The 22,012-nt window shown below is 45.3% G+C and overlaps 1 protein-coding gene across 1 annotated transcript in view; it reads right to left on the reverse strand.

Annotated features, from left to right (window-relative positions):
- The window catches only part of LOC138498233 (uncharacterized), a 29,724-nt gene extending 8,132 nt beyond the window's left edge, over positions 1–21,592 (reverse strand). The window contains exons 1-2 of the mRNA XM_069622094.1: positions 21,464–21,592; positions 2,905–2,994 (exon numbers count right to left, since the gene is read on the reverse strand). Coding sequence (XP_069478195.1) covers positions 2,905–2,994; positions 21,464–21,592 — 219 coding nt within the window. The remainder of the gene's footprint in view (positions 1–2,904; positions 2,995–21,463) is intronic.
- Between the last annotated feature and the right edge of the window lie 420 nt (positions 21,593–22,012).

A 22,012-nucleotide genomic window follows, 5' to 3' on the forward strand; every position in this document is an offset into this window, starting at 1 on the left:
CTGGTATTGGGGAGTGTCACTCCTATGCTGATCTGCATTTTTCTTGTATCTCTCTTTTGCTTGTTTCAAATGTTCAGTTGCTTCCTTAAAGGCTTGAGTAATAGTAGAGTGCAAATGGGTCACTGCCGGCATTTCCAAGTGCTGAGGTGAATCAAGTCCTGAGGTTCGAGGATGATGACTATATATGGTATAAAAGGGGCTTTGTCCAGTTCCAGAATGTACTGAGTTATTGTATGCGTATTCAGCAATCCATAATATATCCTTCCAATTGCCTTCGGTCTGGTGTAACATGCAACATAGGTATTGTTCAAGAGTCTGGTTGGTCCTCTCTGTCTGACCATCGGTCTGGGGATGGTGACTAGTAGATAACCTTACGTCGATTTGCGCTAGTTGACATCATTTCTTCCAGAATTGCAAAATGAATTGACTACCTCGATCAGAAACCAATACAGAAGTAAATCCATGTATTCGAACAATGTTTCCGAGAAATTCTTGGCCAAAATTGAAGCGGAAGGTAATCTCTTTAAAGGAATAAAGTGAGACATCTTGGAAAAAAGGTCAACAATAACTAGAATGGTATTAAACCTATTACATGGAGGTAGATCGGTAATAAAGTCTAGGGACAAAGTGTGCCATGGTGCAGGTGGAACATCCAAAGGTTGTAAAAGGCCAGCTGGTTTTTTCTTCTGACTTTTGTTTTGGGCGCAAATACCACAAGACAGCACAAATGACTTTACGTCTTTTCGCCAGGTGGGCCACCAGAATTGTCTTTTAACTTTAGCTTCAGTCTTGGCAATACCTGGGTGTCCTTCCATCAGAGCATCATGGTAATTGGAGATTACTAGTTCTTGTAGTTCTTTGTGTGGGAGAAATAGATGCCCTTGATAGTAGGGTAACTTATTGATGACTGAATAATCTGGGCCCTTTTTTACCCAGTCATGCAGGGCTGATGGATCGCAAAGTTGTTGGATCCTTAAATGAATATCTTCCAAAGTCTGTAGAGTAGTTATGCCAAGGATTCTTTGTCCTGGAATTATAGGCACTGGTTCTGGGTTCGAAAAGGCTTCTCCCATCCCTATTCAGGATAAAGCATCTGCCTTACCATTCTTGCAACCTGGTCGATAAGTAATCACGAAGTCGAATTCGGCGAAGAACAATGCCCATCGAAGTGACGGGATGATTGGGCCTTGGCTGTCTTTAAATACTGCAGGTTCCTGTGAACGGTGATTACAGTAATGGTGTGCCTAGCACCGAGAAGATAATGTCGCCAAGCCTTGAAGGCGGATTTGATGGCTGACAACTCTTTATCGGTAACTGCATAATTTAACTCGGGGGCCGAAAACTTTCTGGACCAAAAGGCTACAGGATGAAGTTGACCGGTTTCGGGATCCTTCTGGGACTGGAAAGCTCCCATGGCTAAACTGGATGCATCGGTTTCGACTATGTGTGGGAGCTCAGGGCGTGGATGCTTCAAGACAGGTGCTGATGTGAATTTCAACTTCAGCTCTTGGAAGGCCTTTTCGGCCTCTTTGGTCCACAAGAAGCGTTTGTTTTTTCGCAAAAGTGCGGTGATGGGGTGTACGACCTGTGAGAAGTCTGGAATAAATGTACGGTAGAAATTAGCAAATCCGAGCATGCTTTGTACTCCTTTAACTGAATTGGGTGATGGCCATATGAGAATTGCATCCACTTTTCGAGAGTCCATTCGGACTCCTTTTGGAGTCAGGATAAATCCCAGGAATTCAACTTCAGTAGTATGAAAAACGCATTTTTCCAATTTCGCATATAACTTGTGCTGACGTAGTTTCTGAAGGACTGCACAAACGTGCTTGACATGATCTGATTCTGAGGAAGAGTACACTAGAATATCGTCGATGTATACGACGACACAGACGTCGATGTATACGACGACACAGACGTCGATGAGTTCACGAAGGACATTGTTCATAAAATACTGGAAGGCTGCTGGTGCACTGCACAACCCGAAGGGCATCACCTGATATTCAAACAATCCGTATTTGGTACGAAAGGCAGTCTTCCATTTGTCGCCTTTCTTTACACGTACCAAATGATACGCCCCTCTGAGATCTAATTTAGTGTAGATGCAAGCATCCTTTACTTGGTCTAGTAACTCGGGGATCAAAGGCAATGGGTATCGGTTCTTCACAGTAATCTGATTTAATGCGCGGTAGTCTATACATGTTCTAAGGTCGCCTTCCTTTTTAGGTACGAAGAACAAAGCTGAGGAAGCAGGGGACTTGGATGGACGAATGAAGCCATTAGCAAGGTATTGGTCTAAGTATTGTCTGTCATGATGCCTACCCCCGGGGATCCAGATCAATTCCAGCAACCCCGGAAGCAGGCATCATGTTATTCCAAGCAAGCCCAACAACCCCTGCTAGGGGCTATTTGGGTGTAGTCCTGGCGTCTATGGCGCCAGGCTCATATGGAGAATCAGTCCTGGCGCCACAGGCGCCAGGCTCATGGATGAAAAACTTACCTGATGCAGACCATACTGCAAACTTACCTGATGCAGACCATGCTGCAAGAGCTCCAAGCCAAAAGAGGCTTGGAAGGGACTACTTTACCTAGGGACTATTTTTTACTCGGGTGGGGTCGGGGTGGAATACTTACCTAGGACTACTTTGGAGGCTATTTAAACCACGCCCGAAGAGCAGCACACGCTTCGCGTTATTCTGCATCCAGCAGCGTAACTCTCACCGTGCCTGCAAGTCTGCATCCAGTCTTATGCCACGCCCGCCTCAAGTCTGGAGCTCCTAGAAAAAGAGAGAAAGAAGGAGAAAAGGTTAGAACAAGAGCAATACCTTTGATCCTTACCTGAATTCCCGATCCACCGTGCCTTCTAGCTGGAAGAAAGAAGTTATTTTATGCGCGGCACCTCACCTGCTGCAGCGCCGTGCTGAACTCACCGGCCTTCGCAGCATCTTCACTATCCACTGCATCCTTCAGCATATTCCCGTCGCACTCCAGCACCTAAGGAACATACAAGAACAGCAAGGTGAGCCAAGGGAATAAACAGAGGCAATATTAGTAACCCCCATAGACTTACCTGATTTTACCACCGGGGGTACTATTCCTCTTCACGGGTCAGTGCAGCCTCCACCGCATCCTCGCCGTACCCCGGCCCCTAGGGGGAACAAAAGGACAGCAAGGTGAAACAAAGGGACAAACAAGGGGAAACTTCCTCACCACAATAGACTTACCTAATTTTACCGTCGGTGGCATTATTCCCCGAGACTTCATACTTTCTCTCAGCACCTGAATAAGGGAGAAAGCAACAGGTTACATACTGACATTATTTTATCGAACTGTGTTGGATAATACAAATCCTTACCTGAATATTACCGGTTGCCACAAGGAACTCTACGCTAGGGTCAAGCTGCAACCTGCAAGGAATCGGACAAGAGTGAAAGTCAGACATTTGAACTCTTACGAATTACATACTCACGGCGTCTTGCCGGAAATATCAGAGTCAATATTGTTCTGGAACTCACCAATTCCTTCGAACCAGTGAAGCAACTGGTTATCTACGCGCCCCTGCGCTCAATGCAGGATGGAGAGCTCATCTTTCCAAACCATCAGGTGAGACTATAAGATGGGACATCTCAAAGGTGATCAGTTGGGAGAACAGCGGGGGTGGGGGATTTACGCTAAACTCCATGGGTGGTTAATTCCCTTTCTCCATTTGCAGAAGAATACTCCTACGGGGCAAGCAAACAAAACTAGGTGGGCCAGTCCAGTCCGTCCTCTTGGCACTACGCGTCACATTGGTGGAGACCGCAGCTGTCCAGTTCAGATCGACGCCCCTGTGGGAGCCAGGTGAGCGTAACATTGTCGTAGGTGCAGGTTTTCGGGTTCCGTAAGGGCGTAGATCCTGCTGCATGGAGGTTGTGCACCGGGTATGAGGTCGATTTGACAATCGTATGATCTGTGTGGCGGTAAGGTGTTTGCCTGTTCTTTTTGGAAAATGTCCTGGAATTCTTGGTATTCCTGAGGTAACTGCACGACGGGATTAGTGACTTTGGCCAGGCCTTTGTTCAAGGTCTTTTCCGGGTAACAGGTGTGTGCACACTCCGGGAAGGTTATTCTCTTCTCTCGCCAATCAATACAAGGATTATGTGTTTCTAACCAAGGTATCCCCAGTATTATTTGAAACTGCAGGGCTTTGATTAAATCAAACACAATAGTCTCTCGATGCCCACCCTGACCCAGCAGTGTCATCTCTGTAGTGGAATGAGTTACAGGCCCAGAGGCAATTTCAGTTCCGTCGACAGTGGTGATGACATTTTGCAGAGAGGTAGATTCATCCTAGAAGCCAATTCATGGTCCATATAGTTTCCTACGGCCCCGCTATCGATGTATGCCCTTCCTGCGTGCATACGTGATGGGAGCCTTGGGTCAATAAGGACCATTGGTATGATTAAATGCAAGGTCTGAGTGTCCTTCTTCAAGCTCGGCAAGCGTTTCCCGATTCAGGCTCTGTTTGATTTTTAACAGCTACTCCAGCCACCTTCTTGGATGGTTTTATAGGACAATCCCATAGAAAATGTCCTGAAGCCCCACAGTAAAGACACAATTGCATCTGTCGTCTTCTTTCTCTTTCCTTTTGCGTTAAGGGTCCCTTAACCCCCCCCCCCCCGATCTGCATAGGTTCTGATGCGTCTGTTCCTTTGGGGGTAACATTTGGTTTAACCAATACTCGATTCTCGAACCTTTCTATTCTGAAGTCGGTGGTCTAACTGAACTACTAAGTCTATGGGCCTCATTACAACCCAGGCGGTAAGTTCCCTACTTTACCACCATGGTGGATACTCTGTTTACACCATGGTGGATGGCGGATTTACCGCCCCATTCCAAGGTGAGTGGGGCGGTAAATCCCCATTCCCCATTTACCCTTCCCCATTCCAATTTTTGCCCCATAGGGCATAATGGGAGTGGGGAAGGCGCTAATTACGGCACTGTAAATTACGGTGCCGTAATTAGCACCAAGGCGGGTTAGCGCCTTGCATTTTAACGCTTGCTCAAAGCAGGCGTTAAAATGGTAATCAGGCGTTAAGGGTTAACGGCGCCGACGGCGCTGTTAAACCCTTAACGCCTGGGTTGTAATGAGGCCCTATATATTCTGCGCAATCCTGGGGTGGGTTTACAACCTGGGCCAAAACATCTTTAAGCTCACCCCGCAGCCCACGATGAAATAATGTAATACGTTCTTCCTCTGGCCAACCGGTTTCCACCACTAACCTACTGAAGGTTGCGATATAGGTCAGCAGATCCTGAGTGCCTTGTCGCAGAGATAAAAGTTCATTATCCAGGGCCTGACCATGTGAATGTCTGGCGAATAGGTTTTCCATGCTCAGTTGAAAACCTTGAAAATCCCGAAGGAGAGGGTCATCCTGGTTGACCAGCGGGATGGACCAATCTGCTGCGCTGCCACTAAGGTATGATAGTACAAAGGCTACTTTGGCTTGGTCATTTGGGAAAGCCCCAGGTCTGCATAGAAAGTGCAAGCGGCACTGGTTCATGAACACTGCAAACCTTTTCAGGTCCCCAGCAAAACGTTTGGGTGGAGCTAAAGGAATGCTCCCTGGTAGCACCACTTGCACAGGATTGCTCAATGAGACAGGAGTTGGATTCCCCTCGAGTCCAGGTAGTGGTGTTTGGCCAGCTTGGCTTTGCAGCAGTTGTCTAGCAAGATCATCAGTGCGTTCCTTTGACATAATCAGTTCTCTCCTGAGGGCATTCGTTTCTTGGTGTGCGGAGTGCACCTCTGCCCTAAGTTCCCCTAACAATTGGGCTAGTTGGTCGGTTTCAGAGGTTTCCATTACGCCCCGGTGGGGATTTGTAGGTCGGCTTCGCATTCTGTTACGCTCACCTGGTTCCCACAGGGGCGTCGATCGAACCCGGACAGCAGCGGCCTCCACCAACGTGAAGCGTAGGGCGAAGATGGCTGTCTGGACGGACCCGCCTAGTCTCGTGCGCTTGACTCGTAGAAATATTCTCCTGTAGATGGAGAAAGGGATTTAGTCCCGTGGATTTGAGTGCAGATCCCTCCCCACTGCTCCCGCTGTCCCCGCTGGTCACCTCCGATATTCCCACTTAGTGTCCTCACCTTATGTTTTTAATGGATGAGCTCTCCATCCTGCGTGGCTTGCAGGGGCGCGTAGATACCAGTTAAATCACTGGTTTGGGGTATTGGAGTTCTGGAAGATTATTGACTCCGGAGTTTACTAAGTTTAAAGAGTTCAATATGTCCAATGCTCAGTCTTGTACCCCTTGGTGATTTTGCGGCAACAAATACTGTCTGGAAGTTGCTGGTGGCGTTCAGGTAAGAGTCTGTATTACCCAACACTATCCGGTAAAGTTGCGTGAGTTTAACTTGTTGTTTTGTCCTTCTTTCATAGATGCGGCGTAAGAAGGTGCGGCGTATTGAAGGATAATGCCTCCGGTGGTAAATCAGGTAAGCCTTGTGGTAAAATTATTGTCTTTTAGTCTCTCTAGGCTCACCTCGCTATTCCTTTGTCTTTTTCCCCCAGGTGTGGAGGATCGCCGAAGAAAATGATGGAGGCAGCGTGGAGTCGAAGATGCTGTGGACTGGTGAGAACGGAGCGGCGCTGCAGCTGCAAAGCGAAGCATGTCGAAGTATGTCCCTTCAGGCTCGGAATAGTGCAAGATCCTGAATCAGGTAAGGAATCAGATTAATGTCTGTAACCTAACCCCTTCTCCTATTTTCCCCTTTCTTCTAGGAGCGCCGGATGCGAGGCGGGCATGGCAGAAGACTGGAAGCAGGTTCGCAGGCACGGTAAGCGTTACGCTGCAGAATGCAGAATAACGCGAAGCGTGTGTTGTAGATCGGGCGTGGTTTAAATAGCCTCAAAAGTAGTCCCAGGTAAGAAGTCCCTAGAACCACGCCTGAGTAAAAAAATAGTCCTTGCAGAAAAATAGTTCCTTCCAGGTCTCACGTTGGCCTGGATGCATGTGCAGCATGGTCTGCCTGAGGTAAGTGATGACTATGAGCCTGGCGCCTTAGGCGCCAGGACTGATTCTTACTATGAGCCTGGTGCCTGAGGCGCCAGGACTGAACCCAGATAGCCCCTAGCCGGAGCTTCTGAGGTTTTACTAAATGTCTGGATGCCTGCTTCCGGGGCGGATGGGCTTGGTCCAGATGCCCGGGGGTAGGCATCATGACAGTTGATGACTGCCATTTTTCGATAGATTTAGGTAATGAACTGGTAGGACCAATCCTCAATGACTGTTTTGACAGTGATAGCAACAATAACACAACACCAGACAGGATCTTTATCTGTCATGGGGGGAATTTCCTGGTGTACTCTTCCTGCCCTAATGGTAAGGAAGATGCGACCTGTGACTTCAGGCGGGATGAGGTGATCTTTCAAGTCCACCAGGACTGCCTTCCCCACCTGAAGCCATCAGTCCAAGTCAGTACTTTAACCAGGGACTTCTCCACCCAGCTGGAGGAGGCCGCTGAGATAGCCAAACCAGAAGTCTTTCCGGGCTTCAGGCAGATGGTTTAAGAGAGCGTCAACCTAGCTGATGCCTGTGAGACTCTAGAGTAGAAGCAAAAATTGAAACATGTTTTCTTAGATTTTCAAGATCTCTTTGCAGTGGACTCATATGACTGTGGTCGCACCGAAATCCATACAACAACAATTTCCACGGACCCTGGCATGACTCCAGTGTTTGTGAACCAATATCGCTTGCCTCTCGCATCAATGGAGTCCCTTACAGAAATAATTAAGAACCTTGAGTCCCGTGGGATAATTTGTCCAGTCCACAGCACCTTCAATAATCCGGTGCTGGGGATTTTGAAATCAAAAGGCCAGTGGAGACTCTGTGCTGACCTAAGGGAGCTAAACAAACAGGTCCACACTTCCTGATGGCCTCGCCCAGATCCATGGGTCAATACACTGCCATTGACCTGACCAATGGGTACTAGACTGTACCTGACAGTAGGGAGGACCAATACAAGCTGGCCTTTACCTTTGGGGGGCAGCAGTACACTTGGACCCAGACTCCCTTCAGATACATCAACTCTGGGAATGAATTTAATATCTTTCTGCATAAGGCCATGCCCGACTTGGGTGAAAGGGGTAACCTGGCCAATGTAGATGATGTTCTCATCAAAAGCTCAACTGTGGAGGAACACATAGCGGAGATCCGTTATGTTTTGACACCGTTGAGGGCTGCCGCAGCAAAACTCTCTTTCCAAAAGGCACAGTGGTTCAAGAACCGTGTCAACCTCTTGGGGTATGAGATAACTCCCGAGGGTCTCTGTCCCCAGGAAAAGAAAGTAGAAGCACTCAGAAATTAAAAGACCCCACAACTCTGTGGGAGCTTAGGAGCCTCCTTGAACTGACTAATTAGAGCAGAAAGTTAATTGAGGATTACACAGAGATCACAAGACCCCTGATCCATCTGTTGAAGGGGGGCGTTAAGTGGGAGTGGAAATGGGAGTGGAGTCCAGAACAAGCCGAGGCAGTAAGACAATTCAAAAGAAGCCTTTCACAGGCGCCTTGCCTAGCTTACCCTGTCAAAAACAAGGAGTTCTTCTTGGAGACAGGGTTCTCAAATACATGCTTATAGTAATCTCCTATGCGAGTAAGACTTTATCCTCTGTGGAGGAAAATGTCAACGACTGTGAGAAGGCACTCGTGGCAATGGTGTGGGCATCGAAAAATTACCGCCCGTTTATTCAGGGGGAACACATCATAGTGGAGACTCCACACCAGCCTTTGCAATATCTTCAAAGTGACAGAATCCGGGCTGGAAATTTGAGTAATTCCCGAATGACTTCCTGGATTCTGTCAATGCAAGGCTTTCCTGTGGAGGTCAGCTATGGCCAAAACAAGAAGAGGCCCCTCGCGCAAGGTCTGGCTGACTTGCATGATTGTGCCAGAGAAAACTGTCTCGAGGAAGAAAGTCTTAAAATCAAGGACAACATGGAGGTGTACCTTAATTCCCCACACAAAGTCCATGAAGAAGACAAGTGTGAGGGAATGCCCACTGTCTATGTGGATGGGTGCTCCTACCATGTTGACAACAACGGGGAAAAGGAACTTGTGGCCGGCGTGGGGAATGCATGGGTTAATGATGCCCCAGAACCCTCTGCTGGGTACAAAATCGGTCCCCGTAATAGTTAAGTGGCAGAGCTGATGGCTGTGCATCAAGCCATCCTCACTGCAGTCCAACACCAACTCCACAAACTGGTCATAATCACTGATTCAGATTATGTACAGAACGGGTTCGTGGAGCACCTGGTTAACTGGAAAACCACAGGCATGCTATGTGCTAACAACAAACCACTAAAACATGGAAAACGAATACAAAATATTGATGATCTGATCACCTCGAATGGGATGACCATCTACTGGAAAAAGATTAAGGGTCATTCTAAATTAGAGGGACCAGCCAAAACTAGAAATGACTTAGCTGATCAGCTGGCCAAAACCAGAGCCATCCAAGGGGATCTACTTGAGATTGAGTCCCTGTTGGGGGAAATCCAGGTCACTGCTATCACTAGGTCCCAGACAAATGCTCACAGTGAACTCTCACTGCCCAATGGAGTAAGGAGACCCCAGATGTTGATTTGATTATGGCTCAAAAGGGGATCCAATAATTGGTAGGTTTTATGAACACATTCAGGACCGATTGCATTGGGAAAGAGGACCTCAGAGTGTTGATGAAATATCCAAAAATGTTCCTAATCCAAGACGGTTTATTGGTGAGGAGATCCATATCTGGCCATGACCAGTGGGTGGTCCCTACCTCATTCCAGAGCCTGATGCTAAGTCATGCCCATGATGCAGCCACCGCCGGTCATCAGGGGTTTCATACATCATTAGAAATCTTGCCAGAGGTTGCATACTGGCCACACATGGGGCAGGACCTCGACCAATACTTGAAGGGGTGTCTTGTGTGTGCACAATTTCAGCCAACATCACTCACACACCGTGCTTCCCACCAAAAGATGGGGATGACACTGCCTTGGTCAGATTTGCAAGCCGATTTTATCAGGCCTGTGATTTGCTCCTCTAGGGGGAACAAGTATATGTTGACCATTACATACTTGTTTACTAAATGGGTGGAATGTCTCCCAGCCCCAAATTGCAAGGCAGAAACAGCAGCTGCCCTGATGATCAATCACATCTTCTTGCGTTTTGGACTACCCCAAAGGATTGAGTCAGACCGAGGTAGCCATTTCACTAGCGAAGTGATGACAAAGATGTGGGAGATACTTGGGGTCAAAAGGAAACTACACATTGCCTACTGGTGTCCTCTAGTGGTGGAGTTGAGAGGTACAATAAAGCTATTGTGAGCATATTAAAAATGTTTGTGGCAAATTCTGGGCCAAGTTGGGACATTCGATTACCCCTTGTCCTGATGACCATCAGATCTACCCCTTCTTCTGCAACAAAATTGTCTCCATTTGAGCTGATGACTGGACAAAGGATGGTTCTACTCCAGCATCTGCACTACAGAACCCAAGAGCAGACCTGGATAAATGCCTCCACAACTCATGAGTATGTTGAGAATCTGAGAAAACACCTTCAACATGCTTTTGCGTATTCTCAGCGGAATCTAGAAAGATCTGCAGACAGTATGAAGACCCACTATGACCTTAAGACAACTAAAAAGGAATATCAAGTGGGAGACCAGGTCGACTTGTACAATTTCCAAAGGAACCAAGCCAAAGAGTGCAAATTCCTACCAACTTGGTGGGGTCCTTTTGAAATTGTGGACAGAATCTCACCAGTCGCCTACAGAATCTGCATCCCCAAGGGCAATTTGGCAGAAGGAGAAGACAAGTGGGTCCACATAAACCAGCTAAAGAGTTGCCACCACAGGCATACTTTGCGGCAGAAGTAAGAGCGTACCAGAAACCCAGAGGGGGAAAATCCGGACACTTAGAAAAATTATTAAATATTCATTGATTACACCTGAGAAAATGAGTAAATGATCACTGAATAATAGATGGGGAATATTGCCAATTGTTAGGGAATGCAAGTGTCTTTCTCACTGCTGAGATCTCCCAAAAATGTGTGGGCACATTAGTGGGAAAAATTTCATGGCCATGTTATGTTCTGTTTTCTAGGATTGGCACCTAAATCCCATGAATCACCAAGGAGGACCACTGAGTGACTGGGAGGAAAAAACCAAGGAATCCAGAGTATTTTCCCATCCCAACCTGAACCGGCAAGGAGAGCGTGTCACCTAAATCGCTGACGGGAGAAGCAACTGAATTTTTTCACATTGACAGAAAAGAAAATCCCACTCGCCCAACTCCCTCTCGATTAGAGGTCAAAACAAAGTTGGGAGGGTGGATTTGTGGGATGTATTGACCCATTCTGCTATACTATGCGGCATCACTCTACTATATATGGTGCGTGCCAAAACCTCCAAAACCGTGTTTTCAACACACAAAAAGATGGCTGCACAACCTGCCACCCATGGTGCATGTGTGGTGGAACAGAGCACACACTGTAGAAAAAGTGCCAGTGGGCTCCATGACAGGTATACATGGAGTACAGAGGGAAAAGCAGCGCTTTGCAAGTGAAACTCCAAAATTCACCTGTAAATGACATTTACTTTGCTGCTGAAACTTCAAAATGCCTGTACAAAACACTGTCCAACACTCAAAATCTTGCTTGGTGCTAAAATTCATTTAACCTAAGGAAGCACTGTGAATGTACAAAGTCCTGAAATGTTAAGAGCAATACACCTTCTCAGCAAAATGGAATTGCCTGTGAATGACAGTTCCTGTCAAAAATCTGTGTGCCACCACACTGGTCTACCTGTGAATGACAGCCCCTGTCAATTAGGCTCCCCTGATTAAACTTCAAAGTGGTCAAAATCTAAAAGGCTGCTGGATTAGAAAATATAAAAGGGCTGTTGCTGAAAGGAACAAAGATTTCAGTGGTTTTTGATCCCACAGGTAAAATCTCAGAATGTAATTTACCTATGTCAGTTGATGCAACATGTTTGTTTCATGTTGGATTTCAAGTTTTAAAAAATTAAGAATAAACTAGCCTGGCTGGGCCTGCCAGAAGTTGAAAAACAGGTTTCCACCCAAGGGGAGGGCGTTCCTCTAAACAGATACTCACTGACATATGATAATTTGGGGTAGGACAGACTTTTGTCTGCAGCCAGAGAGTGAACAATGGCTGATACTCCAGGCCAGGAAATGGATGTGTGAAGAGGTCGTGAACTTGGCTTGCTGAAGGAAATCCCAAAGGAGGGGGCTACTCCTTGAGCTCCTGAGAGAGACAAAAGGCATTTGCTGCTAAGAATATGTAATGAACAATTTTAAAAGACTCATAACTCGCTGTCAGAAATGGTGAAAAATATAAAAAGGGCAAAGTTGTCGCTCTAATTTTTGGCCCTACATTTCAAAACGTGGGGGAACTATGTAGCATATTCTGAACAGCAATGGCAATATATGTGGTTTTATGGGAACTGTATTTATGCTAGAATTGTTAAACGTTGCACACACATTCCGATGGTAAACACGCATATGTGTGTACATTTGGAGAAAGTATGGAAATGTTTTCATGGAGAAATCGACAAAATGTTGCAGAAAGGCAATACAAGGACTCGCAGCTGCGGGATTTTGAGGAACAGATACTCCATAAAATATGGAATCCTTGTATGTGATTTTACACGTGTATAAATATGTATTCAGGAGAAAATTCAATTTTGATACTAGTGGCTAGGGGAGGTTTCTAAGGATTGTAAAAACCAAACCATAAAACTTGATATCATCTGTCTTTGAGCCAATCACTCGGATGCAAGGCGGAGATGAGGCTCTGATCGAATCCCAGTTCACAGGGGCAAGCTTAGTTAAGCTGGCCCATACACCCATTTTTGTGATTTCATTTGAAAGGATAAATAGAGACAGCTGACAGCACACAGGAACACACTCTCTCTTCAGATTCCAGCGAAGCACTGTGATCCTGCATCCATCATCCAGCATTCAGCATCCTTCCAGATCCAGATGCCAAGGACCAGGCCAAGCAATAGCTGAACCATTTTTAGCAAGGCCTCAATCCTCAATTTATCCTCACAACCCAGTGTAGCGCAGTGGTGTGGGAAAGCATCCTCAAACTAGCATCCTGAAACTAGCATCCTGAAACTATCTGGCTTGCTATCACTAATGCTTGCCTGATGAACTCGCCATCCCGTTGATTTGAAATACCCACAAACAAGAAGGGCAGATCCTGTGAGGCTCCGGTGACCGGCCTAGCTTATCCTGTCCTGAGACTGATGTGCCTTGATAGACCCGATCCATTGACCAGAATCTTGACGGCCCTAAAATCTTAAATCCCAGTGAGTATTAATAGGACGCTAGAGAACTATTGTATACCTTGCATTATCTTGTTCCACTCTAATGTCTGAACTATTCTTACTTCCATAACCAGTAACAGTGTCCAAATCTTGGTGCTATCTTATTCTGTCTATTTGCTAAAGCGTCATTTTCATAGTCATTTTTATTTGTGTAACTCTGATCCAAAAATCCCACTTCAAGGGTTTGGACTGGTTCCGCCGGGGAAGGTGCTGGGGATCTGTTACTGAAGTCATGAATCAGTCTCAGAGCTTACTGCGGCCCAACTTGGTTGTCTAGTCTGAACGCTCTACTCTTGAGTAAAAGCATAAAGCATATTTTCTGATTTTAAACTGAAGTCTTTGTCCAAATTCGTGTCTTTATTTTCGAAAAAACAGCTCTCACTAAAACCTCCATAACTCCCTCAGTTTTAAAGATAGAAAATTTCCAATGATACCTAACATCCTTAGCTACATCCACAATCGCAGAGCGAAACAGTGCGATTGACCCATATTTTCTGATTTTAAACTGAAGTCTTTGTCCAAATTCGTGTCTTTATTTTCGAAAAAACAGCTCTCACTAAAACCTCCATAACTCCCTCAGTTTTAAAGATAGAAAATTTCCAATGATACCTAACATCCTTAGCTACATCCACAATCGCAGAGCGAAACAGTGCGATTGACCCGTTATATCAAAAATGAATTGCCTTTCAATTATTTCCTACTTGGCTTTTGAGAGTCCAAGTGTTTTCGTTTGATTAAATCATTGCTGTTGCTTGCTTGCATCTGTTCAAAGCGGCTTCCGTAGAAATGTATAATAATTGAAGCATTTTGGAACATATTTAGTGTTTTTGCTCAGCCAGTTTCAAAGTCATCTGACAGTTGAAAAGTCAAATACGCTTTTCTCTTGTGTTTAATGGGGAAAGGATGGAGTGATATTCTGTTTGTTCTATATTATTCCAGAGTACCCGCTCTCTCTCCTCACATCTATTTAAATTGCCTATTGGTGGGTTGAGGGGTGTTGCAGGGGGAACTTCTAACCACAGTGCTATCTGTTCCAAACCAACCCAAAAGTATTATTTTCTGTGCTGCATTCTTTTTGTGTTCCTTACCTGATTCACAGTGCATTAAAGATATCATTAATTGTTCTTGTCACCCATTGGAGAATGTTGTTACCTATTCAAAATATATTGTGATTTTAAATTCTAAATAAATAAATATTTACCTTTGCAAACTATCCTGATTCCTGGTTCAGTGTAACCTGGGGTTATCTTGAGAAGGGTGTGATATGAGTGGTATATCATTCAGAATATTGAACTTATAGATAAAAATAAATAAGGGTTTCAGTTGAGCACCACATGCTAGGCGAGACTTGGGTGTGTGCCTGATTGAAATCACTTACAAGTACATGAAAGGTGAACACACACGATTTCCTGTTATCAGGCAGGCATTGGCATTACCCAGCAGGCTCTGATCACTTCCTCAAGTACTAAAGACCTAATATGGCAATCACCCCTGCATCAGGGGACGGACATGGCTGGTAGTCCACCAGCCCAAGGCAAGCTCGAGCAGAGCAAGGGCCTCAGCGAGGGCTCTGAACCGTTACTGGCCATGTCTGCCCCCCCCCCGACATGGGGGTGATTGGCATTTGCACCATAGGCCTCATTCAGGGTGTGAATAGTTTAATTGTTATTTTTTTTTACAGGGGATGGGCTCTGCACATAATGCACAAGCCCAATCTCCCTTAAAACACAATACAAATCAAGCCCCTTTTCCATTTCCATGTTGGTGGCTGCGGAGTGGGGAGGAGTGCCAGGATTGAAGGAGCACAAAGCTCCAGTCCAGTCGGTAAGTGGGGAGGGATTGAAGGGTGGGGAAAGGGTGTAATATGTTTTTGGGTGTGGTGGGTATGTGGGGAGGCAACAGGGAGGGCCTTCCTGTTGCCTCCGCACGATCCCGATGGTGCCACTCAGAAAGGGCCTTGAGTGGCTGGAAACAGCAGTCGGTATACAGAGTGGCTGGAAAAAGCAGTCGGTATACAGTGTGCGCTCGGCTGCTGTTCCAGCCACCGGATTGGCTGAGCGTCCTTCCCCGGTTGTGATTAAAATATGAAATGGTGTTCAGAATTATTACACTAGATACTGGATTTAGTTGATTCAGTTGTATTTGAAGGCCTTCAAAAGGTGTCTATGGGGTCATGAAACATGTTGGAAAGTTTGTTTTCCCAAGAAACGGTTAACAACATTTCAGTTAATGAAAGCCAGCTTCTGGCTATGGGTGTTACTGTTTGGCCGCCACTCTGCTGCTCTGAGCTTGGTAATGGAGCATTTTCCTGGATGCCACACCCCCCTCACCGTAGCCAGAACCTTAAACAGCTGCCCAAGCCCTTGATGGTGAAGCTCGCTGCCGGCTATGCCTGCTGCTAGCTAAGGGCGCTGTGATTTGGGGCTGTTCGGGGTGACTTCGGGGACACAATCGTATAAGAAGATAGGAGTGCTCCACTTTTTAAGCAGGCTACCATTCATTGCTACCCTCCACCTTATATTTACCTATCTGGCTGGATTCAGACATATAGGTATTTTGGGTGAGGATGAGACGGACTATGGCAACCCTTAAGCTTCCTCACATTCATCACCCATAAACCTGTGAAATATATGATTATTTGACTTTTTATGAACTCTTGTGAATTTAAGCTTTTTATGAACGTTTATGGACTTTTTCAGCATTAGTTAAATTCCCTGTGTATTTATTATGTTATGGTGATGCTGAGTTTTGCACAATTTTCGGTTTTAACTATGGCAAAAACGAAAGTCTCAACAAGTATCTAGCCTCAAAGTACACCCGAGCAGTCTCATATAGTAGCAAGAAATATTGAGGATGCCAATCTGTTAATCAAGTAAATTGAAAATCTTATTATATTCCTTAAACGATAATGGTAAAAAGGAACTGCACCAAGTTCAAGACAAATCAGCTGCCAAAATGAACAACTGATTTGTAAAGGAGGGGAAAAAAATTATAAAGAACACTGGCACCAACAATAAGTATAGGAAGAAAGGTACGCCAGCCTAGGTTGTACCCAACATAACAAACCCTTAGTATAATTCATGTGATGGTTTACCTCAAGATATTTTAGCTATACGTGAGGTACTGCGAAGCCATGCACAAAAGGGGGGACCACAATATCCCTTCACAAACATATAATGGTGATGCTATTAGCACGAGGAAACTCTTTGAAATTCTGAAAACCCTAGAAAAATCCCATATGAAATCAGATTTGGTCTCTCCTACCCCAGAAGACTGCTCCAAAGTTGAACAAGCTTTTTTAGACAAAATTACGACAGCTCATGCAAAAATCATGTCCGACTCGGTTTCAGCTTTCAAACCCGATATGCCTGAGACCCCTAAGTGCGAGGATGCCATGCTGCTTAATTTCTCTGCCATTTCGGTCCAGACCATGGAGGAAGGCCTTAATAAGATGCGCCCCACTTCTTGTATTGGTGAGACTCTGGCGAGCAAAATTATTCTCAATAACACCAACATATTTTTGCCTTTTCTGACTCGTTTTACCAATGCTACCTTTCGTCATGGTACCACTCCTAAAGAGGTCAGGAAGGTTGATGTTTCACCCTTGTTGAAGAAGGTAGGTCTAAACCCAAAAACTTTGCAGATGACAGACCTATTACCAATGTACCCTTCCTATTGAAAATTGTAGAATGAGTAGCTGCCATACAGCGTGAAAAACATTTAGAAGAAACTAAGATCCTCCACCTCTGACAGTCTGGTTTTAGGGGACATCATGGCACAGAGAGTGATTTACTCGATCTTCAAAGCCAGATGATGGATTGTATGGACAGGAGCAAGGCAGGCCTATTGATGCTTCTTAATTTATCGGCGGCCTTTGATCTCCTGCACCATGTCAAACTTCTAGCTACATTGTCCACTGTAGGCCACTTCTCCCCTCTTGCCGTGAAATGGTGCAACTCCTTTCTGTCAGGCAGAATGTGTAGACTATGTTGATGTCAATGACCAATGTTCGCTTTAATTATTTTTCTCTATGTGCGGAAGTGGTTGGCTTTCGTGCGCACATTATTTTCCATGTGCGCAACTGAATAATGAGGGTAAGCCTTTTTGTGAGCGTCAGCAGATGGCACTAGGTGTTAAGCGCTGTATAAATAAAATAAAATACAAATACAAATAGTGAGTTATCATCTCTGAAGAGCATTTGGAGGGGAATGGTCCCCTCCCCATCCTCTGCAATTATTTACAAATCAGTGTAAATGGTACATCTTGCTGCCCTTTTTTCCAAAGATATAGGCTAAAAAAACATTTTAGATGTGATTAAAAGTCCCCGATTTCAATATCTGCCACAGCACCTAGAATTGTGTGATCAGTATAAGCAATCATTTTAGTTGAGGCTATTTGTTGTTACTGCTCAGAGACCATGCAGAGTGTGTTTTATGCCCATGGAAAAGAAACCCTTGTGTATTATTTTTTTTAAAAAGGTCTTATCACAACTGATGTGGCTGCCAAAAAATCCACTCATTAAACAATGATAGCTAAAACTAGTGTGCCAAAAAACATGCCAATAAGATTTTCAATGTAATTACATAATTCACTGTCCAGGAAAACATTCCTCTCATAATGTGTGTCAGGATGATAAGAGCAGCAGGATAACTACACCACATATCATGATCATCGGAATGCCTGTGCCACTGGTTACCATCAACATCGCATTGGGCCTCATTACGAGTCTGGCTGTAACATGGTTGCTGCCAGACTCGCAACATTTTACCAGCGCCTGACATCCCGCTGCCACCGGGACCTTACAATTCCCAGTGGATCGGGAGGTCAGGCGCCAGAAAATGTTTGTCCCCATACCCATGGAGTCCAGTGGAGATGGAAGCACCAGCACTGTTGTTAATGGTGCAGGTGCTTCCGTGAAAACTCTGTGGGCAGGTGGACCCAGAGTTGTAGTGTGGCAGTCCGGAAAGGGTGCCATTACAGTGCGACCGGCACTCTTATTTCCGGACTGCCACACCTGCAATGAGGCCCAATATTGTCCTATGAACAGAGCAGTGACAACACTTATTCAAAACCAGCTCTTCAGATAAGTCATACATACCACCCAGTTTTACTCCTTAAAAACAGGGAAATTTGCCTAACAAAAAATAGGTTGTAAATAAGGCCAGCAAAAAAACCCAGTTGCACTTCCTAAAAGATAATTTGATTCCAGGTAGGAGGTAAAATCTGATCAGATCCCGGCTTGTAACCCTTAAATAGGACGTGAAATAACTTGGCACATAATACAGCCTATAGCTTTTTTCTCACCCTTCCTCCCCCCAGCCTTGATGAAATTCAGTATGAGCGTCACTGAGGTTTTCATAGAGCCCGTTTAAAGTTGTTAGCAGCAATGCTCAGAGGTACAACAGATGGAGGGCCTCCTCCTGCAACTAGGGGCCCCTTTTCTGCAATATACTTATCAGTTAAACAAGGTGCATAAGGAGGCTAGAGGCACTAAACACGCAACACGATTATTTCGAAAACCCTCAACAGCTCGGCATGGAAAGAAGGTGCAGTTGCCTACACTGTTAATACAGTTTACTATCCTTAAATGCAAATAAAAAAATGCATTTCCTTCACAGTACTGTACTGCCCAAACATCTGTCTTGGTTGCTCTCTTTGATTTTCCACAGCAGGAGTGTTCGCCTGTGCCCAATCCACCCTCACTCTAGGATCCTGTGCTGGCCTCCAATAATAGTTGACTGTGCACTGTAAAAAGTAAGGGAAATGTAGCAGTAAACCACACACTGAAGTATTTGCATACTCACAATACTTTGCAAACAAAAACTATTTTAAGCCTCATTGTGATATTATGGCTGGTTTAAGAACATGTCATGAATATGCATACACACAATTATTTTGCCGTGTAAACCAGATGGTTTGCAACCTCCCCTCATATTCTTGTGTAGGATTGCACAAGTGCTCAGTGAAATCAGCAGAGCATGACCATAGCATTTGTTAAAGTTTATGCCCAATGGAACTCCAAAAATCTAGAAAGCATGCAGATTGTTTGAAAAGCAATGCTGCTGTTTACGTTTTCATTGCCCTAATGCTATGTATGACTAGTGCCAGGCATATTCCATACCCATAATCCCTTGTAGACTAAGTAGATTCTATTGCAATGTTGTTCTCCAATTATAGAGTAAGATTAGCACTGTTAAAGAAGAAGAGGCTGAGCATGATATTTGCCTGCTCAAAATCATTAGAGGGCAAATTAACATTGGAGGCACCGCTTCAAAGCGCCTTTGTGACATATGTACAAAGAATAGGAATTATATTATGAGGTTATACATCCAAGTAGCCTGCTTACTTACAATCAGTAACCAAGCTGAAAGTTAGGTGACATAGTGCGGTTGACTCTTTTTTAAGGCACCATTGGCTATGGAAATTCTAGTGCGTGAACGTTATTCATATTACAGCCAAAATAAAGCCACTGTTTCTCATGCCTTTTTAGTTCTTGAGAAGATGTGATTTGTCTTTGTGCGCTGCTTAATCTCTTCTGAGCGGCACCCAGAGGGAAGCTGGGCAAGTGCACATGCGCACAGCTTAGAGGGAACACTGCCGATGACACTCAGTTAATGGTATAACTGCGTAGAGACTACACTGAGGATGTAAAAACTGTTCAGAATATCTACCTAATAATTAAAGACTGGATGACTCAACATGGGCTCTGCTTTAACAGCGAAAAGACTGAGCTACTGATCTTTGGATCTCCCCAAGCAAGGTCAAAACTGGGGTCGGTATACATCGAATTTAAAATTGATGACCACCCCATTAAAATCTGAGACCATGTTAAAACTCTTGGAGTAATAATGGACCAGTCAATGAGTGCAGACACACATGTAGCAAGTGTCAAAAGAAAATCTCAATATCATCTAAGGCTTCTCAGATTGGTCAAGTCATATGTTTCTAGAAAAAACTGCGAAACCCTTGTCAGAGCTATACTAATACCTCAAATTGACTTCTGTAATGCTCTTCTTGAGGGACCAAGTAAGACCTGCATATAAAATTTCAAAGCTTTTCAAAACGATGCATTTCGAATCATAACCATGGCCAGGAGGGAACTCCATTGGCTTCACGTTACTTCCAGGATTACTTTTAAAATCCTGACTTTGACACATAAATGTCTAAATGGACATGCTCCAAGCAATCTGAACAATTGCATGACTCCCCAATCACAGGGGAGATCAACCAGATCTAATAACACCCATCGTCTTATCTGCCCTAGGATCAAAAAAAGCCTGGGCAGAGGTTGCTCTTTTCCGGTTTTAGCTACTCTAGCTTGGAACAACCTCCCTGTGGAAATGCGCTCAGACAAGAGCCTCCAAATCTTTTGAAAAAGGCTCAAGACGCTTCTATTTCAATAGTAGCCCATTTCATTTACAATGACAAACCTTTGCCTATTTCCCTTACTTCTCCACAGCCCTCGTCTATATATGTTTTTAGTGTTGCTAGTGGTCAGTCTTTTTTTTTGCATGTTCACCCTGATGCCTGCGGACTACGGCGCGTTAGAAGCACTAAACATAAACATAGGCATAACAAGGGAGCAAATGGAAAAGCCACTGTGAATCACAAAAAGAGACATGAGTCTGATGTTTCCCCAAAGAAGTAACTGGCCCTCATTCCGAGTTAGGAGGTAAGTACCGGTTATTACCAGCAGGGTGCAAATAGTGTGTCCGAGCTGGCAGTAGACCGCTAAAAGCGGCCTATTACGACTTTGCGGGCATGAGCTTTGCGCCATGCCGGTAATATACCTAGCGCCATGCCACAAAAGGGCCCCAGAAAGCCCTTACCGGCATCAAGCGCACCGTACATAACACTACCGCCATAGAGTAAAGCGGCAATAGCGGTGAACGTAAGTAGCGGTGACCGTAATCAGCGGTCACCGCTATTTACGGTCACCGTTAAATAGCGGAACCGGAAAACAACATCATCGCACAGGAACTGGAAGGAGCACGGCGGCCATTTTTAAAAACACAATCCATTGCCACCCTCACCGCACAGGACCCGGAGCCATCCAGTGAATACAGACATCGACCATCAATACCAGCATCATGCCGAAAGTACCATAAAAGGGAGCTGCCCGCCTCACGAAGGAGCGCTTTAGCCCGGATGAGCTCCAGATGATGGTGGACACTCGCCACAAGCATTCAGACACCGTTTTTAGCGGTGTCATGCGGAGGGTGACGATTGTTAAAAAGAAGGAGATCTGGGCCATGGTAGCACAGAAGGTGAGCGCCGTGGGCAACACTCCCCGCACCACCAAGGACTACCGAAAATGGTGGGACGACCTACAGCTGAGGGTGCGGAGCATCCTCTCGGCCAACAGAAGCCAGGCCCTGGAGACAGGAGCAGGGCCAGCTTCCCCCATCAAAATGATGCCGTGGGAGGAGACGTGTGCGGCCATGATAGGCCCAGAAGCCATTGAAGGGGTTGGCGACATGGAGTGCAGGGCAACGTCATCCTTCGATGGAGGTGAGTGTCCAAAGTCAATACTGACAACGCATTTGTAATGAAAGTCACTGCCAAGGGCTGGGCAAGGTGTCACATCATGGTTGGCCAAACCCCCCCTTCAAATAATGCCGAAACAAGTGAG

The sequence above is a fragment of the Ambystoma mexicanum genome, chromosome 5q (assembly GCF_040938575.1).
Source record: "Ambystoma mexicanum isolate Mex_15411 chromosome 5q, UKY_AmexF1_1, whole genome shotgun sequence".
In the NCBI taxonomy this organism is placed as follows: Eukaryota; Metazoa; Chordata; class Amphibia; order Caudata; family Ambystomatidae; genus Ambystoma; species Ambystoma mexicanum.